At 42.4% G+C, this 22,645-nt stretch overlaps 2 protein-coding genes across 2 annotated transcripts in view; one reads left to right on the top strand and one right to left on the bottom strand.

The window, feature by feature from the left end:
* The window catches only part of C1H12orf43 (chromosome 1 C12orf43 homolog), a 20,124-nt gene extending 9,853 nt beyond the window's left edge, over positions 1–10,271 (bottom strand). Inside the window, exons 1-4 of the mRNA XM_075276519.1 lie at positions 10,145–10,271; positions 2,471–2,534; positions 2,307–2,405; positions 1,775–1,842 (exon numbers count right to left, since the gene is read on the bottom strand). Coding sequence (XP_075132620.1) covers positions 1,775–1,842; positions 2,307–2,405; positions 2,471–2,534; positions 10,145–10,238 — 325 coding nt within the window. The 5' untranslated portion in view covers positions 10,239–10,271. The remainder of the gene's footprint in view (positions 1–1,774; positions 1,843–2,306; positions 2,406–2,470; positions 2,535–10,144) is intronic.
* Positions 10,268–22,645, top strand: RNF185 (ring finger protein 185). The gene is made up of 7 exons (XM_075276521.1): positions 10,268–10,364; positions 17,370–17,588; positions 17,770–17,788; positions 18,178–18,290; positions 18,394–18,448; positions 20,121–20,238; positions 21,811–22,645. The coding sequence occupies exons 2-7, from the start codon at positions 17,419–17,421 to the stop codon at positions 21,906–21,908; spliced, it is 573 nt and encodes a 190-aa protein (XP_075132622.1). The 5' UTR covers positions 10,268–10,364; positions 17,370–17,418; the 3' UTR covers positions 21,909–22,645.

Genomic DNA, 22,645 nt, shown 5'->3' with positions numbered 1-22,645 from the left:
ATCCAACTCTAAATCACGCTTAAAGGGGCTCTATCAGCAAAATCATGCTGATAGAGCCCCCACATATGCGTGCATAGCATTTAAAAAGGCTATTCAGGCACCGTAAATGTTAAATTAAACTACCCCCCCGTTTTAAAATAATAACTTAAAAAAGAATGTGATTTACTTACGGAACGTGCACGCTGGGCGGGCATTCAGGGTGTGTCTTCATCTTCTTCCCCGCCTCTTCTTCCTCCGATGTCTTCAGGTCCCATCCTCCTCCGGTGCTTGCTCGCGGACACTGATAAAAAAATATAGCCCGGGCGCATGTGCAGTAGCCGTAGTAGAAGCCGCATGCTACTGCGCATGCGCCCGGGTTATTTTTTTTTATCAGTGTCCGCGAGCAAGCGCCGGAGGAGGACGGGACCCAAAGACGTCAGAGGAAGAAGAGGCGGGGAAGAAGAAGACAGCGCACCCTGAATGCCCGCCCAGGGTGCACGTTCCGTAAGTAGAGAACATTCTTATATAAGTTATTATTTTAAAACGGGGGGGTAGTTTAATTTAACATTTACAGTGCCTGAATAGCCTTTTTAAAGGCTATGCACGCATATGTGGGGCTCTATCAGCATGATTTTGCTGATAGAGCCCCTTTAATTGAACATTTACTTCAATTACAGTTAATGAAAAGTAAGTAGGTAAGTTGTCTATTTATGAAGGACAAGATGGTGTTTCAATTGATACTATTTTGGGGTAGGTCTGATGGTTTGCTCGCTTTTTATTCCATTTTTGTAGGAAGCAAAATCAGCCATTTTGATTTTCTTTCACTCTAAGCCATTCAGTACATGGGATAAATATTTTAATAGTTTGAATATTTTTGAGTGCAGTGATACCTAAAATGTTTACCTTTGTTTATTTATTTTTATATGTGATCTAGGGAAGGGGGGGGGGGGGTGATTTAAACTTTACGTTTTTTTTATACTTAAAAAATAAATAAAAATAAATTATTTTATTTTCAGACCCCCTAGGGGTCTCTGAGCACTTCTTGTGTGAGGATGTGTAAAGAAAGGGGAGGTGAGAGCAGGGAAGGCTGATGACATAAGTAGTGCTCAGGGAACATCACAAAGACTTCCAGACTTCCGGGTGCTCCGTGCTGGATAATTAGCATATCAATAAAAGCGGACTAATTCATAAACAGCTGGAGGATTAATTAATAAAAGATATGTCAAGAATAGTCTTTCTAAAGGCTACGCAAATATATGCTTAGTTAAAAAAAAAATCACTATAGCCAATGATAGACTCCCTTTAACTCTGTAGTGGGATTGATGTCCGCATGGACCCCTCAATAGACTCAAGTTTATGAAGGATCAGTGAAAATGGATGCCTCACGTGACAAATGTTGCTTCTGCATGTTTGTTTTGAGTGACTGTCATCTGACAAGAGCCTAAGGCTAGGTTCATACCAGCGTCTGGATTCTGTTCAGGGTTTCCTTTTCCAAATCCGCTTGAAAAATGCAGAGAGAAAAGTCCTGAAAGCAGAGCTTTTCTCTCCACATTTTTAAGGCAGAAAACTGGTGGTCCCCATTATAGTCTATAGGGTCCGCAGGTGACTGCTTTTTAAGTGGATTGGATTACCGTTTTTCAGGTCCCTATGAACAGAAACCCGAAAGCAGGTGTGAAACAAGCATTAGTGTAACTAGCAGAACTATTAAAGTTGAAACTACTAATAAGTGAAAGCAGGAAAATATGACCTATATCCAGATGTAGATATGACTAGGATGTGTCCCTATGTTATTTACCTTCATCTCCGGAATCTGATGCTGCTGTACACGTCAGGCTGTTACTTCCAGGAATTTCTCTGATGCAGCTAAAGAACAAAGGCAACAGATATCATACTTTTTACCACCTCTGCATTGTCTAGTTCTTTGCATCATTTAATATGCACTACTCTACTGATTCCAGCATAACTGGAATCTGTCTTTTCTAGCCCCCACTATTCCTGAACAATAAGTGCTGTTAGTTTTGGTGCCTGTACTGTCAGGAGGGCGGGTGTGATTCGGAACTCTGACTCTGATTGGAGCTCTGAATCACACCCCTTGCCTGCTCCTGCTTGACACTGACCACCTGACAGTAAAGAGCCTAAACAGCAAATCAGACACCACACATTTCCTTATTTATTGCCGATAATTGTTCCATGTAAACACTAAAAAGCAATGATCGACATGGAATTTTGTCAATCGGTGCTCATTAACACCAGTCCATCATCCCATGTATTAAGTTAAATAAATAAATAAATCAATAACCCCTCACATACACAGTTCTTTTGCTTACCTGTCAAGCATGGCAGAAAGCTTCTTGGCGACATGAGTGCGGAATTCTGGGGTAGTTTGTAGTTCATTCCCATCATGTTCATGGCTATCTGGTCGAACCCTACAAACAATGCAATGTTTAGAGAACTGTGGCAAAGTATGGTGGAGACAATTTAATTTACATACCGTAAACTTGGAACAGCGGGAGATGCAGAATTCACAGGACAATGCACTGACTTTTTCACTGAACCTGCAACATAAAAGGAGGTACAAAAGAAAACTCTATATAATGGAGGCTTAACAGAACATGAGGCAAATTAAGATAAGATAATCCTTTAACAGTCCCACAATGGGGAAATACAGTGCGATACAGCATCATGATAGTACAGTAATATATAGCAAGAGAGAAACACATGCAAACTTATAGCAGATAGAGAGATACTAGGAGTCATACCAACTAAAAAGAAAGAAACAAAAGACAAACTGCAGGATCATTTAGTTCTCTGTGCGAAGTGATGTTGATAATACAGCCGGACTGCGGTTGGAGAACAAGAGGAGGGAGGTCACGGCATGTGGCATAACAGGCAGAAACAGTTTTTGCAGAGGTGGGCGACATATGCAGCTGTCACGATACCATGTGGTAGAATTAAGGCAGAAATGTAAGATATTATTTTGGTTTTACTTTAGTTATTGATATAGTGCCAACATATTATGCAGAGGGAAAGATGATAGGATGTGAATACGTGATTGTGTACCATGATTTTGTCTGAGCCACTATGTTTGATATGCGATTGATCAATATTTTTACATAGCTGTTTCTTCAGAACATTTACCTGTAATCTCAATTAGTCACTAAAAAAGAAAAAAAAATTCAACTCAATGAACCATGAAACAGTAAATCTACCTGACGATACCTCATGTCACATTTTTTCAGTGGGCTGAAAAAAAATTAGAGGAAAAAAATCTGCTACTGACCCCCATTGAAAAGAATGGGAGGCATTTTTTGAGGCAGATTTTGCCTCAAAATCCTCTTGCAAAAAACTCCATGTTATCTCTAAGAATTAACCGCAGCAATATAAATATCCAGAGTCAAAACTCGAACATGTGTGGAATTAATCAATCACCAGGGTCAGCTGGCGGAGACCATAGTCAACATAATATATACTGTATATACTCGAGCATAAGCCGAGTTTTTCAGCACAGTTTTTGTGCTAAAAAAGTCCGCCTTGGCTTATACGCAAGTCATTACGGCAATATTATAGTTACAGACACGGCATCCGGACCCAGCATACAGACACCGGGGAGGGTACTGGGCCTGCAGCATTGCCACGCTCCTGCCATGCTGTTCATTTCAAACTGCAGAAGTACTTACGGAACTTCTGCTAGCAGGCTCGGAACTCAGACCCCTCCTCCACACTGCTCTATCACACGCAGGGTGACATGGCCACGTAATTTCAGGCCCGCACCCGGCGTGTGACTGCATTCCGGGCCTGCTAGCAGAAGTACTTCTGCAGTTTGAAATGAACAGCATGCCAGGAGCTTGGCGATGCTGTGGGCCCGGCACCCGTCCAGGTGTCTGTATGCCGGGTCTGTAGCTATAATGACGCCGCTCTGCTCCAGAGCGGACACCATGGCAACCAGCACTTCCGCTGTAACTCTTACAGCCGTAATGCCGGAGCTCATGTAAGAGTTACAGCGGAGATGCCCTCCACAGGTGGAACTTGAAGCCTCCGAGGGGAACCGCTGTGGGGAAGTGGCAGGCGCCGCCATGCCTCTGGAGAGAGGAGGGAACAGGCGCGACCGCTCTCTCAACGGTGGACCTGAAGCACTGAGGGAGATCCCCTGCCGCCGGCAAGAGCGCTGAGGGCGGACCTGAAGGAAGACCTTGGCCGCCGGACCTGAAGGGAAACTGCGGTCGGCCGCCAGCAGAAGCACTGAGGGGAATCCATAGGGGTTCTAATAAATGATAAAAAATAAAAAAAAGTAAAATAAATAAAAATAAAAAAAATAAATTATAAATTCAAATCACCCCCCTTTCCCTAGAACATATATAAATCTAATACTGTTAATACTGTGAAACACATACACGTTAGGTATCCCTGTGTCCGAAAATGCCCACTCTACAAATCTATAAAAATATTTTTCCTGTACGGTAAATGCCATAGTGGGATAAAAAAGTTGTCTAACTGCCCATTCACTGAGGCTGGGTTCCCCCCCCCCACACACTTGGAATTCAGCCCGACTACAGCCAGGCTAAATATAGGGTATCTGCAGTGCTCCTATTCAGTTCAGGAAGGGGCACTGCAGATACCCTATATTCAGCCAGGCTGAATTCCAAGTGGGGGGGAAAAACCCCAGTCCTCAAGCCCAGGGAAGGGGCAGACAGACAACCAAAACACCCCCTCCCCTTCCCCAGTGTCTACTGCACCCAAAAACTCTGGCCATTTTAATTTTTGAAATTTTCCAGTAGCTGCTACATTTGCCCCCCTCCCCTTATACTCGAGTCAATAAGTTTTCCCAGTTTTTTCTGGCAAAATTAGGGGCTTGGCTTATATTCAGGTCGGCCTATACTAACCTTCATTTTGGATTTCAGACATGTGGTCCTGCCATGTGCTCACAGACTCCATTTTGGATTTTGAGACACCTTTGTTCAAGAACTCACATCCCCCACTCAGCCCTCAGGGAGGTGTGACCCTTCTCCAGTTTCTTATCCAATAGGGCTATTGTTAGAACACCTCCACCAATGTTATGCTAATTATGCAGATCCAACCTGCTTTGTCTATGCAATGTGTTATATACTGTTGTATTGCTAACATTAAACACACTTTACACACACAAGCGGTTTGTGGAGCGAGTTTCTCTTAACCTGGATTATGAAAAGAGAAAAGACAACTTTATTCATTTGGACTTCAATGCAGTGATACTTACAGCGATTGGCGCTCACAACGGTATGTATGCGATAAAATATGATACAGCCAGATGAACGGACAGGTGCAAATTCAATAAAAATACATTCAACTCTGTCATTCATACAATCTAGAGCATTTAACCCTTGCTCTGGTGATGAGATAAACCCAAAAGATTCCAGTGATCCTGTTGATTTATCAACTCCAATTTAGGGTCTCAGCACTGGAGATTTATATAGTTGCAGCCAATGCTTAGAGTAGACCATGAATAAGATTCGGTGATACAGTTTTATATTTTGTTTGGTTTTTTTTACTGGATGTACATCAATTTATATGGGGTAAAAATTGTTTTGAAGCATAACTAAACTTTTGAACAACTTTAGGGTATGTTCACATGGCGGAAACTGGCATCCCGTTCCTAACTAGGCCTGAATGACTGGGTCTAATTGGGAGTGAGTCTCGAGCTGTGGAATCCATGGGAAGATAGGGCATGCTGCTTCTTTGTCCCGCTAGCTAAAAAAAAACCGAGTGACTCCCATTGTAATGAATGGGAGACGTTTTTTGCAGGCAGATTTTGAGGAAGATTCCACCTCAAAATCTGCCTGCAATAAACTCTGTGTGAACCCCTTTCCTCTACAGCAATTTTTTTATTTTAGTTTTTTTACTCCCCACTTTCTAAAAGACACAATTTTCTAATTTTTTCATTCACAGAGCCATATGAGGGATTAAGGTTTGCAGGACAAATTGTTCTTTGTATTGGTTCTATTTAGTATGCTGTCCAATGTATTGGGCAGTATGATGAGTTCTATAGGCGCTCGGGCATGTGCAGTGCAAGCTGGCCCTGGGGAACGCCCAGTGTGCTTAGTGAGCTTCATTAGCATATCGTTTTTATCGACTTTTACTAAAAACATGAGGGGGGGGGTTCTTTGGAAGAACTGGAGGCAGCACCTGAATAGCCTTTTTAAAGGCTATACAGGCATATGCTTAGCTCAAAATCCGTTTTCTGAATGATAGAGCCCTTTAACAATTTTTTGGTTTATTCTGTGAAAGCCTGTATTTTTTACTGTTCCTCTATGTTATGAAAATTATAATGTAATTATGTTTCATATATGTTGCTGAATATACTGTTTGCATTCCATTCATTTGAATTGAATTTGTTGGTAGGAAGGTCAGATGTTGGGCATGTATAGAGGTACGCAACCCCCGGCACTCCAGTTGTTGTAAAATTGCAACTCCCAGCGTGCATACTTTTGGTGCTGTTGTTGGAACTCCCATGAAAGTGAATGGAACATGTTGGGAGTTGTAGGTTTACAGCAGCTGGAGTGCTGAAGGTTGCTGATCCCTGCATTAGTATATTAGAAGGAAAAAAATATATATCTTTGTATATATCTTTGTATTAGCCAGTGGATATCCTATCCTATCCTACTAATCCTATCCTATCCTACTAATTTTATAAATGTGAAAGTTTGTGGGTTTGGAAGATTGTTCCTCAATCACGCAAAATCGTCTGTACGGATTTGCATGAAATTTGCCACATACATAGATAGGAACCCCGATTAAAACATAGGCTACTTTCTATCCCGGTAAATGACGTCACTACACGACCGCAGTGAGGGAATTTAGGTTCACACAACACTAAAGGACCTGTGATGACATCATCACAGGACCTTCAGCCTTTCTAGGATAGGATCATGCTAGGCAGTGGGCGGAGCTATGTGCTATTTTGTGGGCGGAGCTATATAGGATGAAGCTGGGCAGTGTGAAAGCTGAAAGAAAATGGAGTCTCATCGACAATCAGGAGACTACAGAACATGCAGTCTGTGTGTGGGCAAGAGGAATATATCGGATGTAGAGTTGAAGAGAGTACGACGAGGAATGTGTTGTTTTGCCTCTGATGGAGGAGGGGGGAGAACTTTGGCACATTTCAGCAATATCCGTTCAGCTCTTTGTAACACAGAAGCTGCTTAGACAGTCACATAACAAAACCCCTGTAATCACAATTGCCCGATGTAGCAGAGCTTACGCATCGCTGTAACACACCTCTGTAGGCTCTCCATATGCAAACCTGTACATACAGCTGGGTATCCAACGCATATGCAGCGATGTAGCAGAGCAGAGATGCGGGAGCAGGCTGATCGAACTTTGGCACATTTCAACAACATCCATTCAGCCCTTTGTAACACAGAAGCTGCTCACACCGACATAAGAACACCCCTATAATCCAAATGGCCAGATGTAGCAGAGCATAAGCACACTGTAGCACAGCTGATTACGCTCTCCATATGCAGAGATGTATATACAACTGAGTAGGCTGCGCATATGCAGCGATGTAGTAGAGCTGAGACATGGGAGCAGGCTGATCATCCACAACAGCAATTGGCTAAGTATAAGCAGCTCAGCGCCAACATCAACCCGCAGACAAAGTCGCGGACAGATGCTAGTGAAGTATAAAAATTGAGTCTTCAGTAGTTGATGCCTTTTTAATAACTAACAAAAATGATGACAGATTGCAAGCTTTCGAGACTACTAGGTCTCTTCATCAGGCATGGTATAACACAATTTCTGAAGGCATTCATATTTAAGCACAAAAAGGGTATGGAAATAAAGTGTTCGGTGCGACAGGTGATGGAAAGCAATTACTCCAAATTGGATTCAGACCCGACAGAGGAATACTCCAGAGACCTAAAAAAAAGATAATTTCCGGACTATCTGATGGAGCCAAAAGCCTAAATGTCCTCATACCAGCAAGTCCAAGGATAGGTACTTTTTATATACTAGCAAAATTGCACAAACCTGGAAATCCAGAGAGACCGATTATTTAATGTGTGGGTACACTCACTGAGCAAATATCTGGATAGGTGGAGGGCATTCTTAAACCCTTAGTGCAGGATACAGCCAGCTACCTTCAGGATACAACAGACCTATTGAATAAACTACCGTATTTTCCCGTGTATAAGACGACCACCAACTTTTCCAGTTAAAAAATAGCGGAGACCCAGTTGCTATTGCGACCGCTCAGAGCGGTTGCCATTAGCTTTGCATACCCGGCGGATGCCGTGGACGCCGGGACTGCAGCATCGCTCCACTCCTGCTGCTGCAGGAAGTTGTGGGGATTAAAAAGTCGCCTTATACGCCGGAAAATACGGTATCTACCATAAATCCTCTTCCAGAGGGATCCATCCTGGCTACCATGGACTGTGTAAATGCCTGCCAGGTCTTCATGGAAAAGCAAGGTATGAACGCTGAAGCTGTGGTGAAACAAAATTCATCCTCACCCATAATTACTTTTCCTTTGGTGACTGCAGCTATTTACAACAGACCGACACTGCAATGGGGAGCAAATTGGGGCCACAGTATGCTAATCTTTTATCAGAAATACGATAATTAGGAGCCCCCTGTGACCTCCAACTACAACAGGAACATTTATGTGCAGACAGAAAGTGCAAAATATGCCAGCACATACTGACTACCGACAAGATAAAGATACCCAACTCTAATCAGGACTATAAGATCCCAAGTACCGTCATTTGCAGCACATCTAATGTGGTGTATTTAATAATATGTACCAAATGTCCTATTGGGGGCCTTTATGTAGGGGAGACAGGGCAGACCATCAGAATACGGATGAGCTCACACAGTAACACGATGACAGAGCAGAGAATGGACCTCCTTGTGCCAAAATACTTCTGCAATCAAAATCATAATATCATCAATGAAATGAAGATTTTGGCATAAGGAGGAATTTCAAATGTAAAAGATACAGAAGAATATGGGAGTATAAACTCATGACCACTTTTGACACGTTCCAGAGAGGGTTAAATCTATTGCATGGATTTATGTCCTTCTACAAGAGTTAGACATCACATCACCAAAGGGACTATAAAACTCAGACTATAAATCCTCTGAACTGATTTATTTTTTAACTTATTTGTTTGTACTGCTTTCCATCACCTGTCGCACCGATCACTTTATTCCCATGCCCTTTTTTGTGCATAAATATGCATGCCTTCAGAAATTGTGTCATAACATGCCTAATGAAGAGACATAGTAGTCTTGAAAGCTTGCAATATGTCATTGTTTTTGTCAGCCATTAAAGGGGTTGTCCCATCACAAGGATCCTATCTATACTGCTAGTTTATGTGGATTTAAGACTTTTCTTAAATGCATTGCTTTATCAAAACTGCTTTGTTTGGCCGCTATCTTAATTTATTCACTTCATTGTTTACACTCCGTTTCTATGGCCCTTGAGATTATCTGCTCATTTGTCAAGTGATGTAGCTGCCTGCTCTCAGGGGGGAGGGAGGGGCTGGGAGCAGCTCTGAGCTGTTTGTGTCTGATAAGTAGCGGAGCTTCTCAGATAGGGGAGGTGAGAGCTCTGGGATTTCTGAGCTCTTATCAGTTGGTTTAATTGAATTTGGCTGATAAGGGCTGAAATAAGGAGTCCGTTACCTCTGTATGTAATGCAAACTGACTCAAATCCAGCTCTGCTACATCAGCTTCGCACTGTGGTAATTCATTTACAACCAATCCCGTGCAAGTGAAACCCCGCCCACCTATGTGCCGAGACAAGCAGGAAGTGAAGAGAGCACAACAGCCTGCAGGTTAGTGAACAAGCGTCATGGGAATACCTCTTTAAAAAGGTATCAACTACTGAAGACTCTTAATCTTTATATTTGTATATTATGTGAGGTGCCACAATCAGTTGTGTTCCTCTAAGTCCCCATACACAGCTGGACAATCTGGACTGTATACTGCCCACATGATCCCAGGCGATATATGTTCCAGATGTGTCTGTGTGCATGGGGCCTATGTGTGTGGTACCGTACAATCCGCTAGTGCCACATCTTTATTAGCACAGTGGGGCAGAACACATGCACATATACCAGTAGAGACCTCCATGTCTCCCGCTACTATGTACAGACGCTCTCCTGTGCAGGACTAGGCCATGTCTCACCAGGAGGTTCCCAGGTCACCTCTCGGAGCCGCTCCATATCCTCATCACTGCTACTACTGGCAGCCTCCTGCCCTGCTCTCCTGTGCGCCGCCATCTTGTATCACGTGTGCTCGCCGTATAGCAGTTGTGGTTTCTTCCTCAGATCGTGCCCCGGCAGTGACGACTATAAGGGCCGGCCTCCAGGTGACGCTTGGTGATGGTGGATCTCGACTTATCGGAGGTGAGCAGTAAGAAACTTCCTTGTCGTACATATGTTTCCAAGCACTGTGACATTTACAGATGTGAAGAGTGGGCCGAGTGTCCTCATCCACGTGGCTCCCTAGTATCGGGGCTAGTGCAGCGAATGGTTTGTTGTGGGTTAATCCGCTTAATAAGATCCGCAGTTCCTGCTTATATAGCAGCTTTTCCGAGTTCGTGGAGTCCGGCAGTCCCTTCCCCCTCTGTGGAACTATAAGTCCCAGCAAGCACTGCAGTAGAGGAGAGCTGCAGTCCAGGGGGTCTCCGCAGCTGCTGGCCTCCCCTAAAGCTTCTACTGCAGGACAGCTGGAGCCACTTCATTCCCTCCCATAGACAGGCAGGGAAGGATTATGTAACATGCAGCTTTTCCCATTGACTTGTATGGAGGATTAGTGTTGCATCACTGCCATATTGCACAGAAGTTCCAGTCAGGTGCAAGTCATGAGGCTGCAGATCTGTAGCCTGTTCCAGATGGGCTCCTGACATTGGCTGCCTATACACAAGCACTAATATAGAACACTTCTTGTCTAGAATATTATGATAGTAATATTGTTAGTAGAGGCTACTTTTCTGTCTGACCTTATTCTTTAAAAAAAAATAAATAGAAATTGCTCTAAAATGCAAAAAAAAAAAATAAGTTCGTTCCCGCTATAATAACCTGCTGGTCTTTGTGTAAAATCTGCCATGCTGTATAAAGTCTTCCTCTTAATCTTCCCATTCGGCTACCTGTCACAAAATGTAACTGATAAATTGGAGTGGATAAGCTAAGATGTCATATGTGCCGTGTAGATACTCAATAGTAGCGCTGTCTCTATGACCGCAGTTCACAGCCTTGGGGAAGATGAAGACTTGATCCACAGTGAGGAGAACTCCTCCAGTCATTCAGGAATGCTCAGTGACTTCCAATGTCTTGGGACAACCAAGGCTACATCAAGATTAGGGTTGAGCGATTGTGCTCGGAAAAGATCGGATTTCGATCGGCGAACGAGAAAATTTCACGATCGCGATCGGAATTCCAAACACTATCTTTTTAGTTGGGATCGAGATAATCGTGATTATTTCACACAATGCTTTGCTAATGGCCAAGCATTGTGGGAAAAGCTAACAATGTTAGCCTTCATACTGAGTATTGTATACTCGGTGTGAGGGCTACTGCTGCAGTTCCATAGGAATGAATGGAAGCAGCCGGCACACAGCCTTAACCCCCTGCACGCCAGCTGCATCCATTCATTCTAATGGAAGACTAGCTAACCTCTCTAGTAGCTACTTACCTGCAGAGATGGCTGGACCGGTGTTCTCGTTCTTCTTCTTCACCTCGCTGCCCCCACCTCCCAGGTTAGTGTTAAAGAGCTAGGAAGAAGGCAGGGCTTGTGGCTTAGGAGAGTGTGGGCGGGTACAGGGTGGGGAGACGTGACGTCTCCCCTCCCAGTACCCACCCACACTCTCCTAATCTGGGAGGCAGGGGGCAGCGAGGCGAAGAAGAACGAGAACACCGGGCACCGGACCAGCCATATCTTCAGGTAAGTGGACACCAGGGGGGACTAAGTAGCCAGAGGATTAATAACAAATCCTCTGGCTACTTAGTGATTAAAAAAAAAAATCACTACACAGCGTGGATTCTAACAATTAAAGCGTTCAATTGTTAGATTCCATGCTGTGTAGTGAATAGGATTGTTTTTAAAATCCGATCTCTGATTAGTAAAAAAAATTCAATTGACTTGCATTGGGATCGGAATTGGGATTGAGATTGGGTTCGAATGAAAAATGATTGGAATTCGGATTTCAAAATCGATCCTGAAAAGTCAAGATCGGCTCAACCGTAATCATGATAAAAAAAATTGCATTTCCCCTAGTTTCATTTACTGTATACGGCATAAACTAAATTTTATATGTATATATATATATATATATATATATATATATATAATATCCTGAATTTGTAATGCTCGAAGTGCAAGGTATAAAGAATGAGTAAGTTTAAGATGCTGTGACCGCACCAAAAAGCTTCATCAGTCACACCAGAAAACTGATGTGGGTTATGAGAAATGCCAAGGAATGCGCAGTATGCAGTACCACACTATGCATCAGCATATAGTGATTAATAAATCTCCTGCATTACTTTCACCTGAAACATAAATTTGGGCAGCTTTCTTTTATTAATTCATATTAAATTTCTTCTAGACGTGACTGGCTGATGGGTACTTGGTTACCAATTTTCTTCATATGAGTCGTGTACCAACAAATTCAATGACGCAGTTACATACTATGTTACAGTTGTGTATCCCAAAATAGAAGGATTTGGGTCTGGACGAACATCTAGATCATATCTTAGTTATTCTTGTAATACATCAGCAAGTATTATCAAGTCTACATTTACAAGTTTTTTTTTTTATAAATAATAGTTAAAGGGCTCTATCATTGGGAAGTATTTTTTAACTAAGCACATCCTTGCATATCCTTTACAAAGGCTATTTCACAATCTATCTTTTGTATGTAAATCACCTTTGCAGGTTTCTGTCTTCTGCCTGAGAAACTGGACAGGAGACAGAAACTAGCAGTCAGTTTTCAAACCCATTCACTTGAATGGGTTTGCAAAGTGACCGCCCGTGAGCTTCTTCAGCCTCTCCGCAGCGAAACTATTTATTTTAACTGGACACAGTCGGACATGCAGGACTTTGTGTCTGGCAAAAACAAACAAACAAACCCGGTTTCGCCGAGGAGACCAGAAGACGCTCACGAACGGACACTGACTACCAAGTTTCCGTCTCCTGTTCAGGTTCTCGGACAGAAGACAGAAACCCACAAATCAGAGACCGGGAGCAAGTGTGAACCCGCCCTCAGTAGTTTTTGAATGAGCCCTTTTTTATTCACATGCTAATTAGCTTCTACCGTGCACTGCGGAAGTGTCTGAGTGCTCCCTCTGCTATTCTCTATGTGTGTGAGAGCAGAGAGGCTGCTGCTGATAAGGACTCATCTCCCTGCTCACACACACATAGAGAATAGCAGAGAGGGTGCACGATGAGAATGTCCGGGTGCTCGCTGGAAGCTAACTAGCATATGAATAAAAATGGGCTTTTCCCAATGATAGAGCCCCTTTAAAAGTTTGAATGTCTTGACATGAGACTCATTTTGTGTGTGAGCCAGATTTACCAGACTGTATATTATACTGAAGAAGGCCTTGTAGCATGATAGTTACAGTTGATGCAAAGAGCCTTGCATTCTGTCCTTTAGCTGACATGAACACTACATTTGCAGTAGTTTAGAAATAAAAATCCGTGTAATATAAGTTTGATGCATGCCATAGTTTTTTAGCCACCTCGACAAAAATAGCTACTTGGTAAACCTGAGAGCAGACTAATATTTTATCTCCTTTAATGGATGTTTCTTTAATAAGAAAGTTACTATCTTAAGTGGACTCTAAACTTCCTTCTAAACCACTTGTGCTGGTTAGTGGCATAGTGAACGAAGGGCAATCTTACTGTACAACATATAAGACATTAAGACCACACATTGCAGGATAAAACCACTTTTCTATAGTTGCCTCAGGCAGCAGAGAGACTAGGATTACCCCTGTTTGGCAGAAAAATCAGTATAACTGTATCTTGTAGGGTTACTTCTACTTGAAAAACATGGCTAGTACACTGACAGTGCACACAGCCTTAGTGTATTTCACAATTTGTTTTGTAAGTATATTACAAAATCTATTAATAACACAAATGCCTTAAAATCAAGTTTGGTTCCCTTTCTGATAGTTTAAATCGTGCCCCTTCTGTCTCCATCCTTCATCGTCTTGTAGCGGCTATGGCGGATTTGAGAGATTTGGCAACTCAGGCTACCCAACGCCTTCTCCTGTATAGCCGTCAGCACTACTTTGAGAGGGGCAATAAAGCCCACACCCTTCTGGCCAAGACCTTGCGTGACCACCAAACTTCCTCTGCCTCACATGCTGTACGAGATCCACAGGGAGTCCTCCATTATCATCCCGACTCTATAGCTTCCTTGTTCAAGGACTGCCACACGAAACTGTATAATCTCCCTCGCTCCCCCCCCCCCCCACTCCAATGCTGACCCGTCACAACAGGCAGCTGCATTGCACTCATATCTAGAGGCTTGCTCCCTCCCTAAGCTTTCTCCTTCAGCATGTACTGTGTTGAGTACTCCTATTACGACTGTTGAGATTAGTTCCACCCTTAAAGAACTTCCCAACGGTAAGGCCCCAGGCCTAGACGGCTTTACATATCTTTATTATAAAACGTTCCAGGCTGATTTGCTTCCTCATTTATGTCGCCTCTTTAATTCCTTTCTAGAAGGTGCCCCTATTCCCCGGTTGATGCTCCACTCTCACATTACTTTAGTTCCTAAACCCCACAAGGACCACCAAGAGTGTTCTAACTACCGCCCTATAGCACTGTTGAATACTGACCTGAAGCTCTTCACTAAAATCTTAGTCAACAGACAATCGCACTGCCACCCCCACTGTCCTACTAAGCCTTGATGCGGAAAAGGCGTTTGACCACCTCGATTGGTCGTTTATGAAAGCCACCCTGGGTAGCTTTGGTCTGTCTGGGGCCTTTCTCAACGCTATGGAGGGGCTCTATTCTTGCCCCTCGGCAGTGGTGAAACTCCCTAACTCAGTCTCTGCTCCGTTTCCCATTCATAATGGGACTTGGCAAGGCTGTCCTTTATCACCTCTTATTTTTGCCTTATGCATTGAGCCCTTGGCTGCCCAGATTTGGTTGAATCCTGATATTTCGGGTGTTGGTTAGAGATAAATCCTTTAAAATTAGTTTATTTGCCTATGATCTCCTGACCCTTACAAAAATCCACATATTTCTCTCCCCAACCTTCTCCAGGTCCTTAAGATTTATGGAGATTTCTCCGGTTATAAAGTTAACCCCACCAAGTCTGAAGCCCTCCCCCTTAATATTCCTACTGCTGATTTACTACTGTTTCGTTCCAACTTTGACTTTCAATGGAGGAAACGCTCTCTCTGATATCTTGGGATCCAGCTTTCCCCTTCCTACTCCACCCTCTATTCAGTTAATTACCCTAGCCTATTTAATGAACTGAGAGCCCTCTTGGATAAATGGCGTCCGCTCCATATTTCGCTTATAGGTCGTATTAATGCGGTCAAAATGTCCCTCCTTTTTTGAAACTCTTCTGGTTGCAGTCCCTCACTCTGAATTGCGCTCCCTTCAAAAATCCATCTTTAAGTTTATTTGGAATGGCAAGCGTCACCACATACCCGTTCGGTGATGTTGTCTGGTAGGGAGGAGGGGGGATTGGTGGTACCACACATATTGCATTATTATTGGGCTGCTCACTTGCGCTGCCTGCCATTTTGGACAGCCCTGCAGGCCTATACCAAATGGGTTGAGATAGAGAAACTCTTTTAGTCTCTGATACTTCCCAATGCGTTTCTGTGGTCCCGTTCCTCCCCCCTTATTTATTATTATTTATTATGCTTACTTACATAGCGCCATCATATTCCGCAACGCTTTACAGATATTGTCAGTCACTGTCCCATATAGGGCTCACAATCTACATTCCCTATCAGTATGTCTTTTGGTGTGTGGGAGGAAACTGGAGGAAACCCATGCAAACACGGGGAGAACATACAAACTCCTTGCAGATGTTGCCCTTGGCAAGATTTGAACCTAGGACTCCAGTGCTGCAAGGCTTGGGTCCTATACACTTAACAAGGGCCATTTGGATTACCTGCTCTAAATTATTTCCCCTGGCCTCCAGTGTTCGTCCATGATTTCTTTTTTGTACAACCCCCTCTTACCGGATGAACTTACGTCAGCTTTGGTGGGACCATGAAGTAGGCTAGGCCTATTCCGTGTCGCTGACTTAATACAGCAGCTGACGTTGGTGCTTAGGTCCCTTGAGTATTTTTGTGTCAGAACTACATCTACCCTGCCACTGAATGGTTGCATTACCAGCAGATTGTCCATTTTGTTTTTACCCAGTTCGGCTCTCTGAAGGTGTCCCCACCGACTGTCTTTGAAAAACTATCTGCCCCATCAAATTTCTTATTTAGACCAATTTTTTTAGGCATAAATGATAAAAATATTTGCTAATTATTATTTAGTTACATGGACCCAGGAGGATGCGTCTAGTCATAAACTCGGGCAAGGATATGTATGTATGTATGTATTTTTTATTATACTCTCCTGTCCCCGGAGCTCCAGTGCCTCCCATCGCAGTCCAGTCCTGCAGAAATTTTTTAGCCCAGCGAATAGCTGCAAAAAAATTCCATAGATATAATTGACATGCTGTGATTACAAAAAGCGATTTCTGCTGCAGATTTTTTTTTTTTCCTGCATTTTTGCAACATGGGCCACTGACTTCACACAGCCCACCATTCTGAGATTTGCTCTCGCAGAACAGTTCTTGTATGCCTTATTTGTAATCTGTACAGCAGTGAGTGCTGACATTTTACTTGAAACTGGTCTTGCTGAAAGTTGTGACAGTGCATGCACTTGACTTCCTATTGCTGTCTATGTAATTGCATGACAGCTGTGAAGGCAGTCCCCTTGGACAAGGGATTAGCCGGGTTACCTATGTACACAGAGGCGGTCCAGACAGGTGATAGGGTTTATTGTTGGTCTCTATAGCATTCTCAGATTTCTCTGGTTTAATTGCTGTCTCTTTAAACCCTCCCCATTCTCTTATTTCGTTTTTCTCCTTTCTCAAGACTAATATCTTCTATTGTGCACGTCACTCGACACATTTTTTTTTTTTCTCTCCTGTCATCATTTTATTCTTTGGGGACATGATGTAACAGAGTGAAAAAGCAACACACTCACTTATAGCATAATATCTTCTTCCTCCAACACTAAGTGACACAACTTGCAGCAAGGACAGTCTAACGTAGCACAGATCAATTGTTACATATTTGGTAAGTTTGCCTAACTTTTAAGATTGGTGTAATCTTGCTATACATGTATAGATGCCTTCATTACTTTCTTTTGTGTCCTGATAGGTCCACTATCTTGGGTTAGTTATCTCATTCCTGTGGTGCCCTGGGTAAGATGGCAAGTGCAGGTCCAGCCACATCTGCATCTACAGAAAATTCTGGCCCTGGTGGTGCAAGTGGAAGTAGCAATGGCGAAGGGGGCAGCCAGGACAGTACGTTTGAGTGCAACATTTGCTTGGACACAGCCAAGGATGCAGTGATAAGCTTGTGTGGCCATCTCTTCTGGTAAGTAACCAATTTTGTGTGTCTATAAAATATATACATTTACAGTGATCATTTTACACTTTTTAATGTCCTATATGAATTATAAGTTGATCTATCTTGTATATAAAGATGAAAGTGACTGTTGATCATCCTAAACCTATCATATAACAATCTTTTTTTTTTTTTTTTTTTTTCTTTTTAGCTGGCCATGTTTGCATCAAGTAAGTTTTTATACTATTTTACATTGCATACTGTGTTGCTCAGTGATGTAGATTAGGGGTAAGGGTGGACAAAAGGACAGAACAAGGGAGCAGTTACATGATGTGAGAGGTATAGGGCAAATGTGCAAACTTATGTGGGTATGACTTTTTTTTTGAGGCAAAATCAAATCTAGACATACCTAAGTTTATGGGCTGTCTTTAAAATAATGCAAACAATTTTATTTAATGATATTCTTTTTAATTATACGTATTTATTTTTTTTGTATACCTGGCCTTTAGGGGGAAGGGGGGTGTCTTATTTTTTTTATTTATTTATTTTTTTAATATCCTCTCCCCTTGTATAAGCCAGTGGTTAAAGAATTTACTTTAAACATCTGTCTTGTCTTCAGTGGTTAGAAACTCGACCAAATCGCCAGGTGTGTCCAGTGTGTAAAGCTGGAATTAGCCGTGATAAAGTAATACCTTTGTATGGAAGAGGAAGCACGGGTCAAGAAGACCCTCGGTAAGTGCAGATTACCTGTATTTCTATATAAGCTGAAAAAGTGTTTCTGATCTCTATCTGGCATTGCATATTAATTCATCTTGTACAATCCTCTTTCCTTTAGGGAAAAAACTCCACCACGGCCTCAAGGGCAACGGCCAGAGCCAGAGAACAGAGGGGTGAGTTAAGGGTGAAGGTTTAAAGGGTTGGACGTTATGTGTCACCTGATGAAACGATTGCTTCTAATCTGTAATTCTGTATAGTCTCCTGGGAATTGTTAGTTAACACATAACGAGCTTCCCGCGAGAGAACCTAATTAACAATAACAAGATGACACAGGCCGCACAGCACTTCCTGGCATTCATTTTTTTTGCTTCTAGAGCTGCTATTGGCCACTTCCTGCTTTTTTTTATAATCCATTCAGTCTGGCATATATGTAAACCACAGTACCTTGGTGGTGGCTTTTCCAACTTGTCAGTTTCACCAGTTAAAAAAAACATTTGCGCTCTAGTGTGGGACAGATTACCTTTATACTAGTGTGCGCAGCGCCTGGCATTGTTTATATACCAGGTGTGCTGTTATAGGTACTGCAGTGGTGTCCCAGTCAAGTCTATGGGACACCACCACAGTACCCATATCTGCAACTACTAAAACTATAGCAAGTAAGCGGTGCAATGCCCAGCACTCCAGGAGACCTTTGATTTACCTTACTGCCATTACCTAAGATAAATTTATCTTAAGGAAAGGTGTGTGGTGTTTGATTTATTTATTTTAAACTTCTATCTCTGGAAATACAGGTAGAACTGTAAAGCTCTCGTAGTTAGAAAATGCTGAAAGGAGCCAAAATTTGTTAAAGTATATATTACAGAATATCAAGATATTCAAAAGTTAAGTGACCCTTTAGGCTTAGTTCCGTACGGGCGGAAATATCGCTAGCGGTCTCCATAGACCACCATTGTGAGGGGGCCGATTATGGTGTGGATTCTGCGCCATAATCTGCCCCCTCTGTGCCCGTGTGAACGGGCCCTTAAAGGCTTTAGTGCTCCTGTGGCCTTCACTATAGATATGGGGAATTCATTTACTCTACGCCACTTCTCTGGAACACATGGGTGATGTAGCACAAACCCCTTTCTTGTAAGAATCTCCCATTCTGCCTCTCTCGCCACTTTCTGTGAATGCGTGTGGGACAGATTGGGATTTCTCAGCCCAACATATTCATCTGCCACCACCACGTTAGGGCAGGGAGAGAGCCTTCAACCCAGGATCAATCTTCACTGCATAGTGTGGCACAGGCAGAAGATGATGGCAGTCTCAGTGGCCAAAGCAATGCTCCAAGAAGCCAGCTCTCAGTGCAGCAGTTATCTTACTTGCGTTAGACTTCATACAGCTGTTTTTTTCCAAATTTACAAAAGTGTTGTATATTATGACGGTATGTTTATCACTGTAATGTGCTCTAACACAGTGGTGATAGTTGAATATGCTTGGCGGAGGTAGCAGACTCCCTTCAAAGAGGTTTTGCCAGACTTCAAAAACATGGCCGCTTTCTCCTTCTCAGGATGTAATATAATGTCCGTTGGTTACATGTCTATGCGGCATCAGTCTCACTTATTTTAATGGGACAGAGATGTGGCAATGCTATGAGACCACAGATGTGAGGTCACTTCCTGAGAGGAAGAAAGCTATGTTTTTGATTTCTGTACAACCCCCTTTCAGATTGCCATACAAAATTACTTAAAACTGGAGCCCCATGTTGTGAAAAAAGCTGTGTCTTACACTACCTTCAAACTAGATGTGAAAGAGGCTTCTTCAATTTCAGAGTTTTTTAATTTATTTATTTATTTTCCCTCCAAGGGTTTCCAAGGATTCGGTTTTGGAGATGGAGGCTTTCAGATGTCCTTTGGCATTGGAGCATTTCCATTTGGAATGTTTGCCACAGCATTTAACATCAATGATGGCCGCCCTCCACCAGGTATGCTATCTCTATACATTGCTGCCTACTAAAACACTGTGCAAAAGATTGTCGTTCGCAGGATAAGCCACTTGTTAGACTATAGTGAAGCACTCCAGCAATTTTTTGTTTGCCTTTATAGTGCAGAACACGATACAAAAAAGCTCTTGTGAACGTCTGTACCATGTATGTTTGACATCTTAAGGGCTAGTTCACACGGAGTTACATGAATTCCGCGTGTGAACATTACACCCGGCTAGTTGCGATGGGATGCCAGTGCAGTGCATCGGCATCCCGTCACGACATTCCGCTCTGGATTAGGCCCAAATGAATGGGCCTAATCGGGAGGGAGCCTCGCGCCGTGGCTGATTCAGCCGCGGGAAGATGGGGCAGGTCGCTTCTTTTTTCTGCTAGCCAAAAGACTGTGTGTAAACGAGACCTAATTATTCCCTTAATACAATGAATTGTGTACTTTTGCATAGAATACTAGGTGATCACTTAGTAGTTATTATTTTGTAACCATTTTAAAGGGAGTTTATTGCCCTGGAATTGGTTATAAACTTAATCCCCAGTACCTTGCAGAGGTGACTACAGTTTCTAAATATGTCTGTTATTCAGCTCTGGAGCAATATTTTCATGTAGATCAGCTTTATTCATATGAAAACAAAATAAAGAACTTTGGGAATGTCTTGACTAGTCCAGGGTTCAGTCTCTGCTTTAGAGTCTTGGTCTAAGCACTTTCTACTTGCTTGCTTATTAATAAAACTTCAATTTACATGACAAAGGAGAGCAAAATGGAAGAATATATCTGGAAACTGTAAATTCCTTCTACAATGTACTCTAACTAGGCTTACAACCAATTTACTGCTGAACAAACCTATAAAATTTTGGAAAGAGAGTTGTTGTTATTATTATTAATAATTTTATTTTTTATACCATTCTGACATCCACCATTCAGCATATGTCTGGTATTTAAATATGATGGCAATGCCTGCAATCAGTGGCTGCAGCAGGAAGGTGTTAAAACATTATCAGTTGCCATGGACCTAGCTTCATCCCTAAAGGGGTTGGACAATACCCTATCCTAAGGATAGTTTAACTTGAGATCTACGACCCAGATGTAGCTGTTCTGTACACTGTGGAGTGGCCAAGCCCCATTACAGCTCAGTTCCCATGAAGGTAAATGGGAATGGGAGAGTTCTGTGTTTTTAGCACAATATGATCAGTGTGGACCCTGGTGTCTGATCTTCACCAATCTCAGATTGCTGACTTGTCCTAAGTTTTGGACAACCCCTTTAAATGATGATGTAAATACTAAACTATGACCTTTTTTTTTTATATTACCCACCTACATGTGACAGAATAGTCTGACATGCCAAGGCACCATGTTGTAGAAGCATAGCATCTTCTTTTTTTTGCTGTGTGTGAGGGGTTTGTAGTGTGTTGTGTGGGTTTTTGTTTTTTTTGTCTTTTTTTGTTAAAAAAGAAAAACGATGTTTCCTCAATGTGGGGCCTTGGCCTACAGTAGTTGACCCCTTACTTTGGGTAATTTTGGAATTGTTTCTTATTCTATTCTCTTAACATGTTTTGCAGCTGTCCCTGGGACCCCTCAGTATGTGGATGAGCAGTTCCTATCTCGTCTCTTCCTTTTTGTTGCCTTGGTAATAATGTTTTGGCTGCTGATCGCTTGAATATCATCACTAACTCTGAGAATGGCAGTAAGGACTGAACGTCATTCATGGATATTATCCTAATTCCTGTGATATTTTACCCTGAACTTTGCCCTGTATCCTTCCCTGGCCTCTAAAGTGCTACTCTCTAGTCACCAGTCTTTAGATTGAGAGAGGACTGTTAGACAAGGGGAAAAAAAAAAACAAAAAAAACACGAAAGTATTAAAGGCTATGGAGGAGTACTGTCGCAGACAAATGGCATACATTAAATATACTGTACTAGAGGAACAATAATCACTTGGAGGGCAAAAAGCTGAAACTAATGAACATATGCAAATCAGAATAATTGTCTGACACAAAGAAAAGAAAATGGACAGTGAGCAAAAATGGCCCTCAGGACATTAAAAGCAAATATTCACGAGTACATTGCATACTGGAAACTGGCAGCAAAAGCATTTCTTCTGGGCAAGATGCGGTGCAACACAATATATGCTGCAAAGTAAGAAGAGGTGGAAAAGATAGTTATTGAGATTCAGAGGCAATAAGACTGACATGAAGTCTATGAGTTAAAGCTCTGGAAGAAAAGTGAAGAATTTTTGTCCAAATGCATGTTCCAAGATCTACCTCTGAGCTCCAATGGAGGATGCCTTGCAGTCTGTATATACTCTTAATGTGCTTTGGGATTCAAGGGTGTTGATTCCTCAATTTTATGAGATTTTAATAATTCACTGGGATTAAATCTTAATTTTAAGATACA

The sequence above is a fragment of the Leptodactylus fuscus genome, chromosome 1 (genome assembly GCF_031893055.1).
Source record: "Leptodactylus fuscus isolate aLepFus1 chromosome 1, aLepFus1.hap2, whole genome shotgun sequence".
NCBI lineage: Eukaryota > Metazoa > Chordata > Amphibia > Anura > Leptodactylidae > Leptodactylus > Leptodactylus fuscus.
This window is presented reverse-complemented; position numbering and strand designations above follow the sequence as displayed.

Coding starts and splice junctions, on each gene's coding strand:
- RNF185 (XM_075276521.1), top strand. CDS start 17,419: ATGGCAAGTGCAGGTCCAGCCACATCTGCATCTACAGAAAATTCTGGC. Junction 18,291..18,393: donor ACGGGTCAAGAAGACCCTCG/GTAAGTGCAGAT, acceptor TCTTTCCTTTAG/GGAAAAAACTCCACCACGGC. Junction 20,239..21,810: donor TGATGGCCGCCCTCCACCAG/GTATGCTATCTC, acceptor CATGTTTTGCAG/CTGTCCCTGGGACCCCTCAG.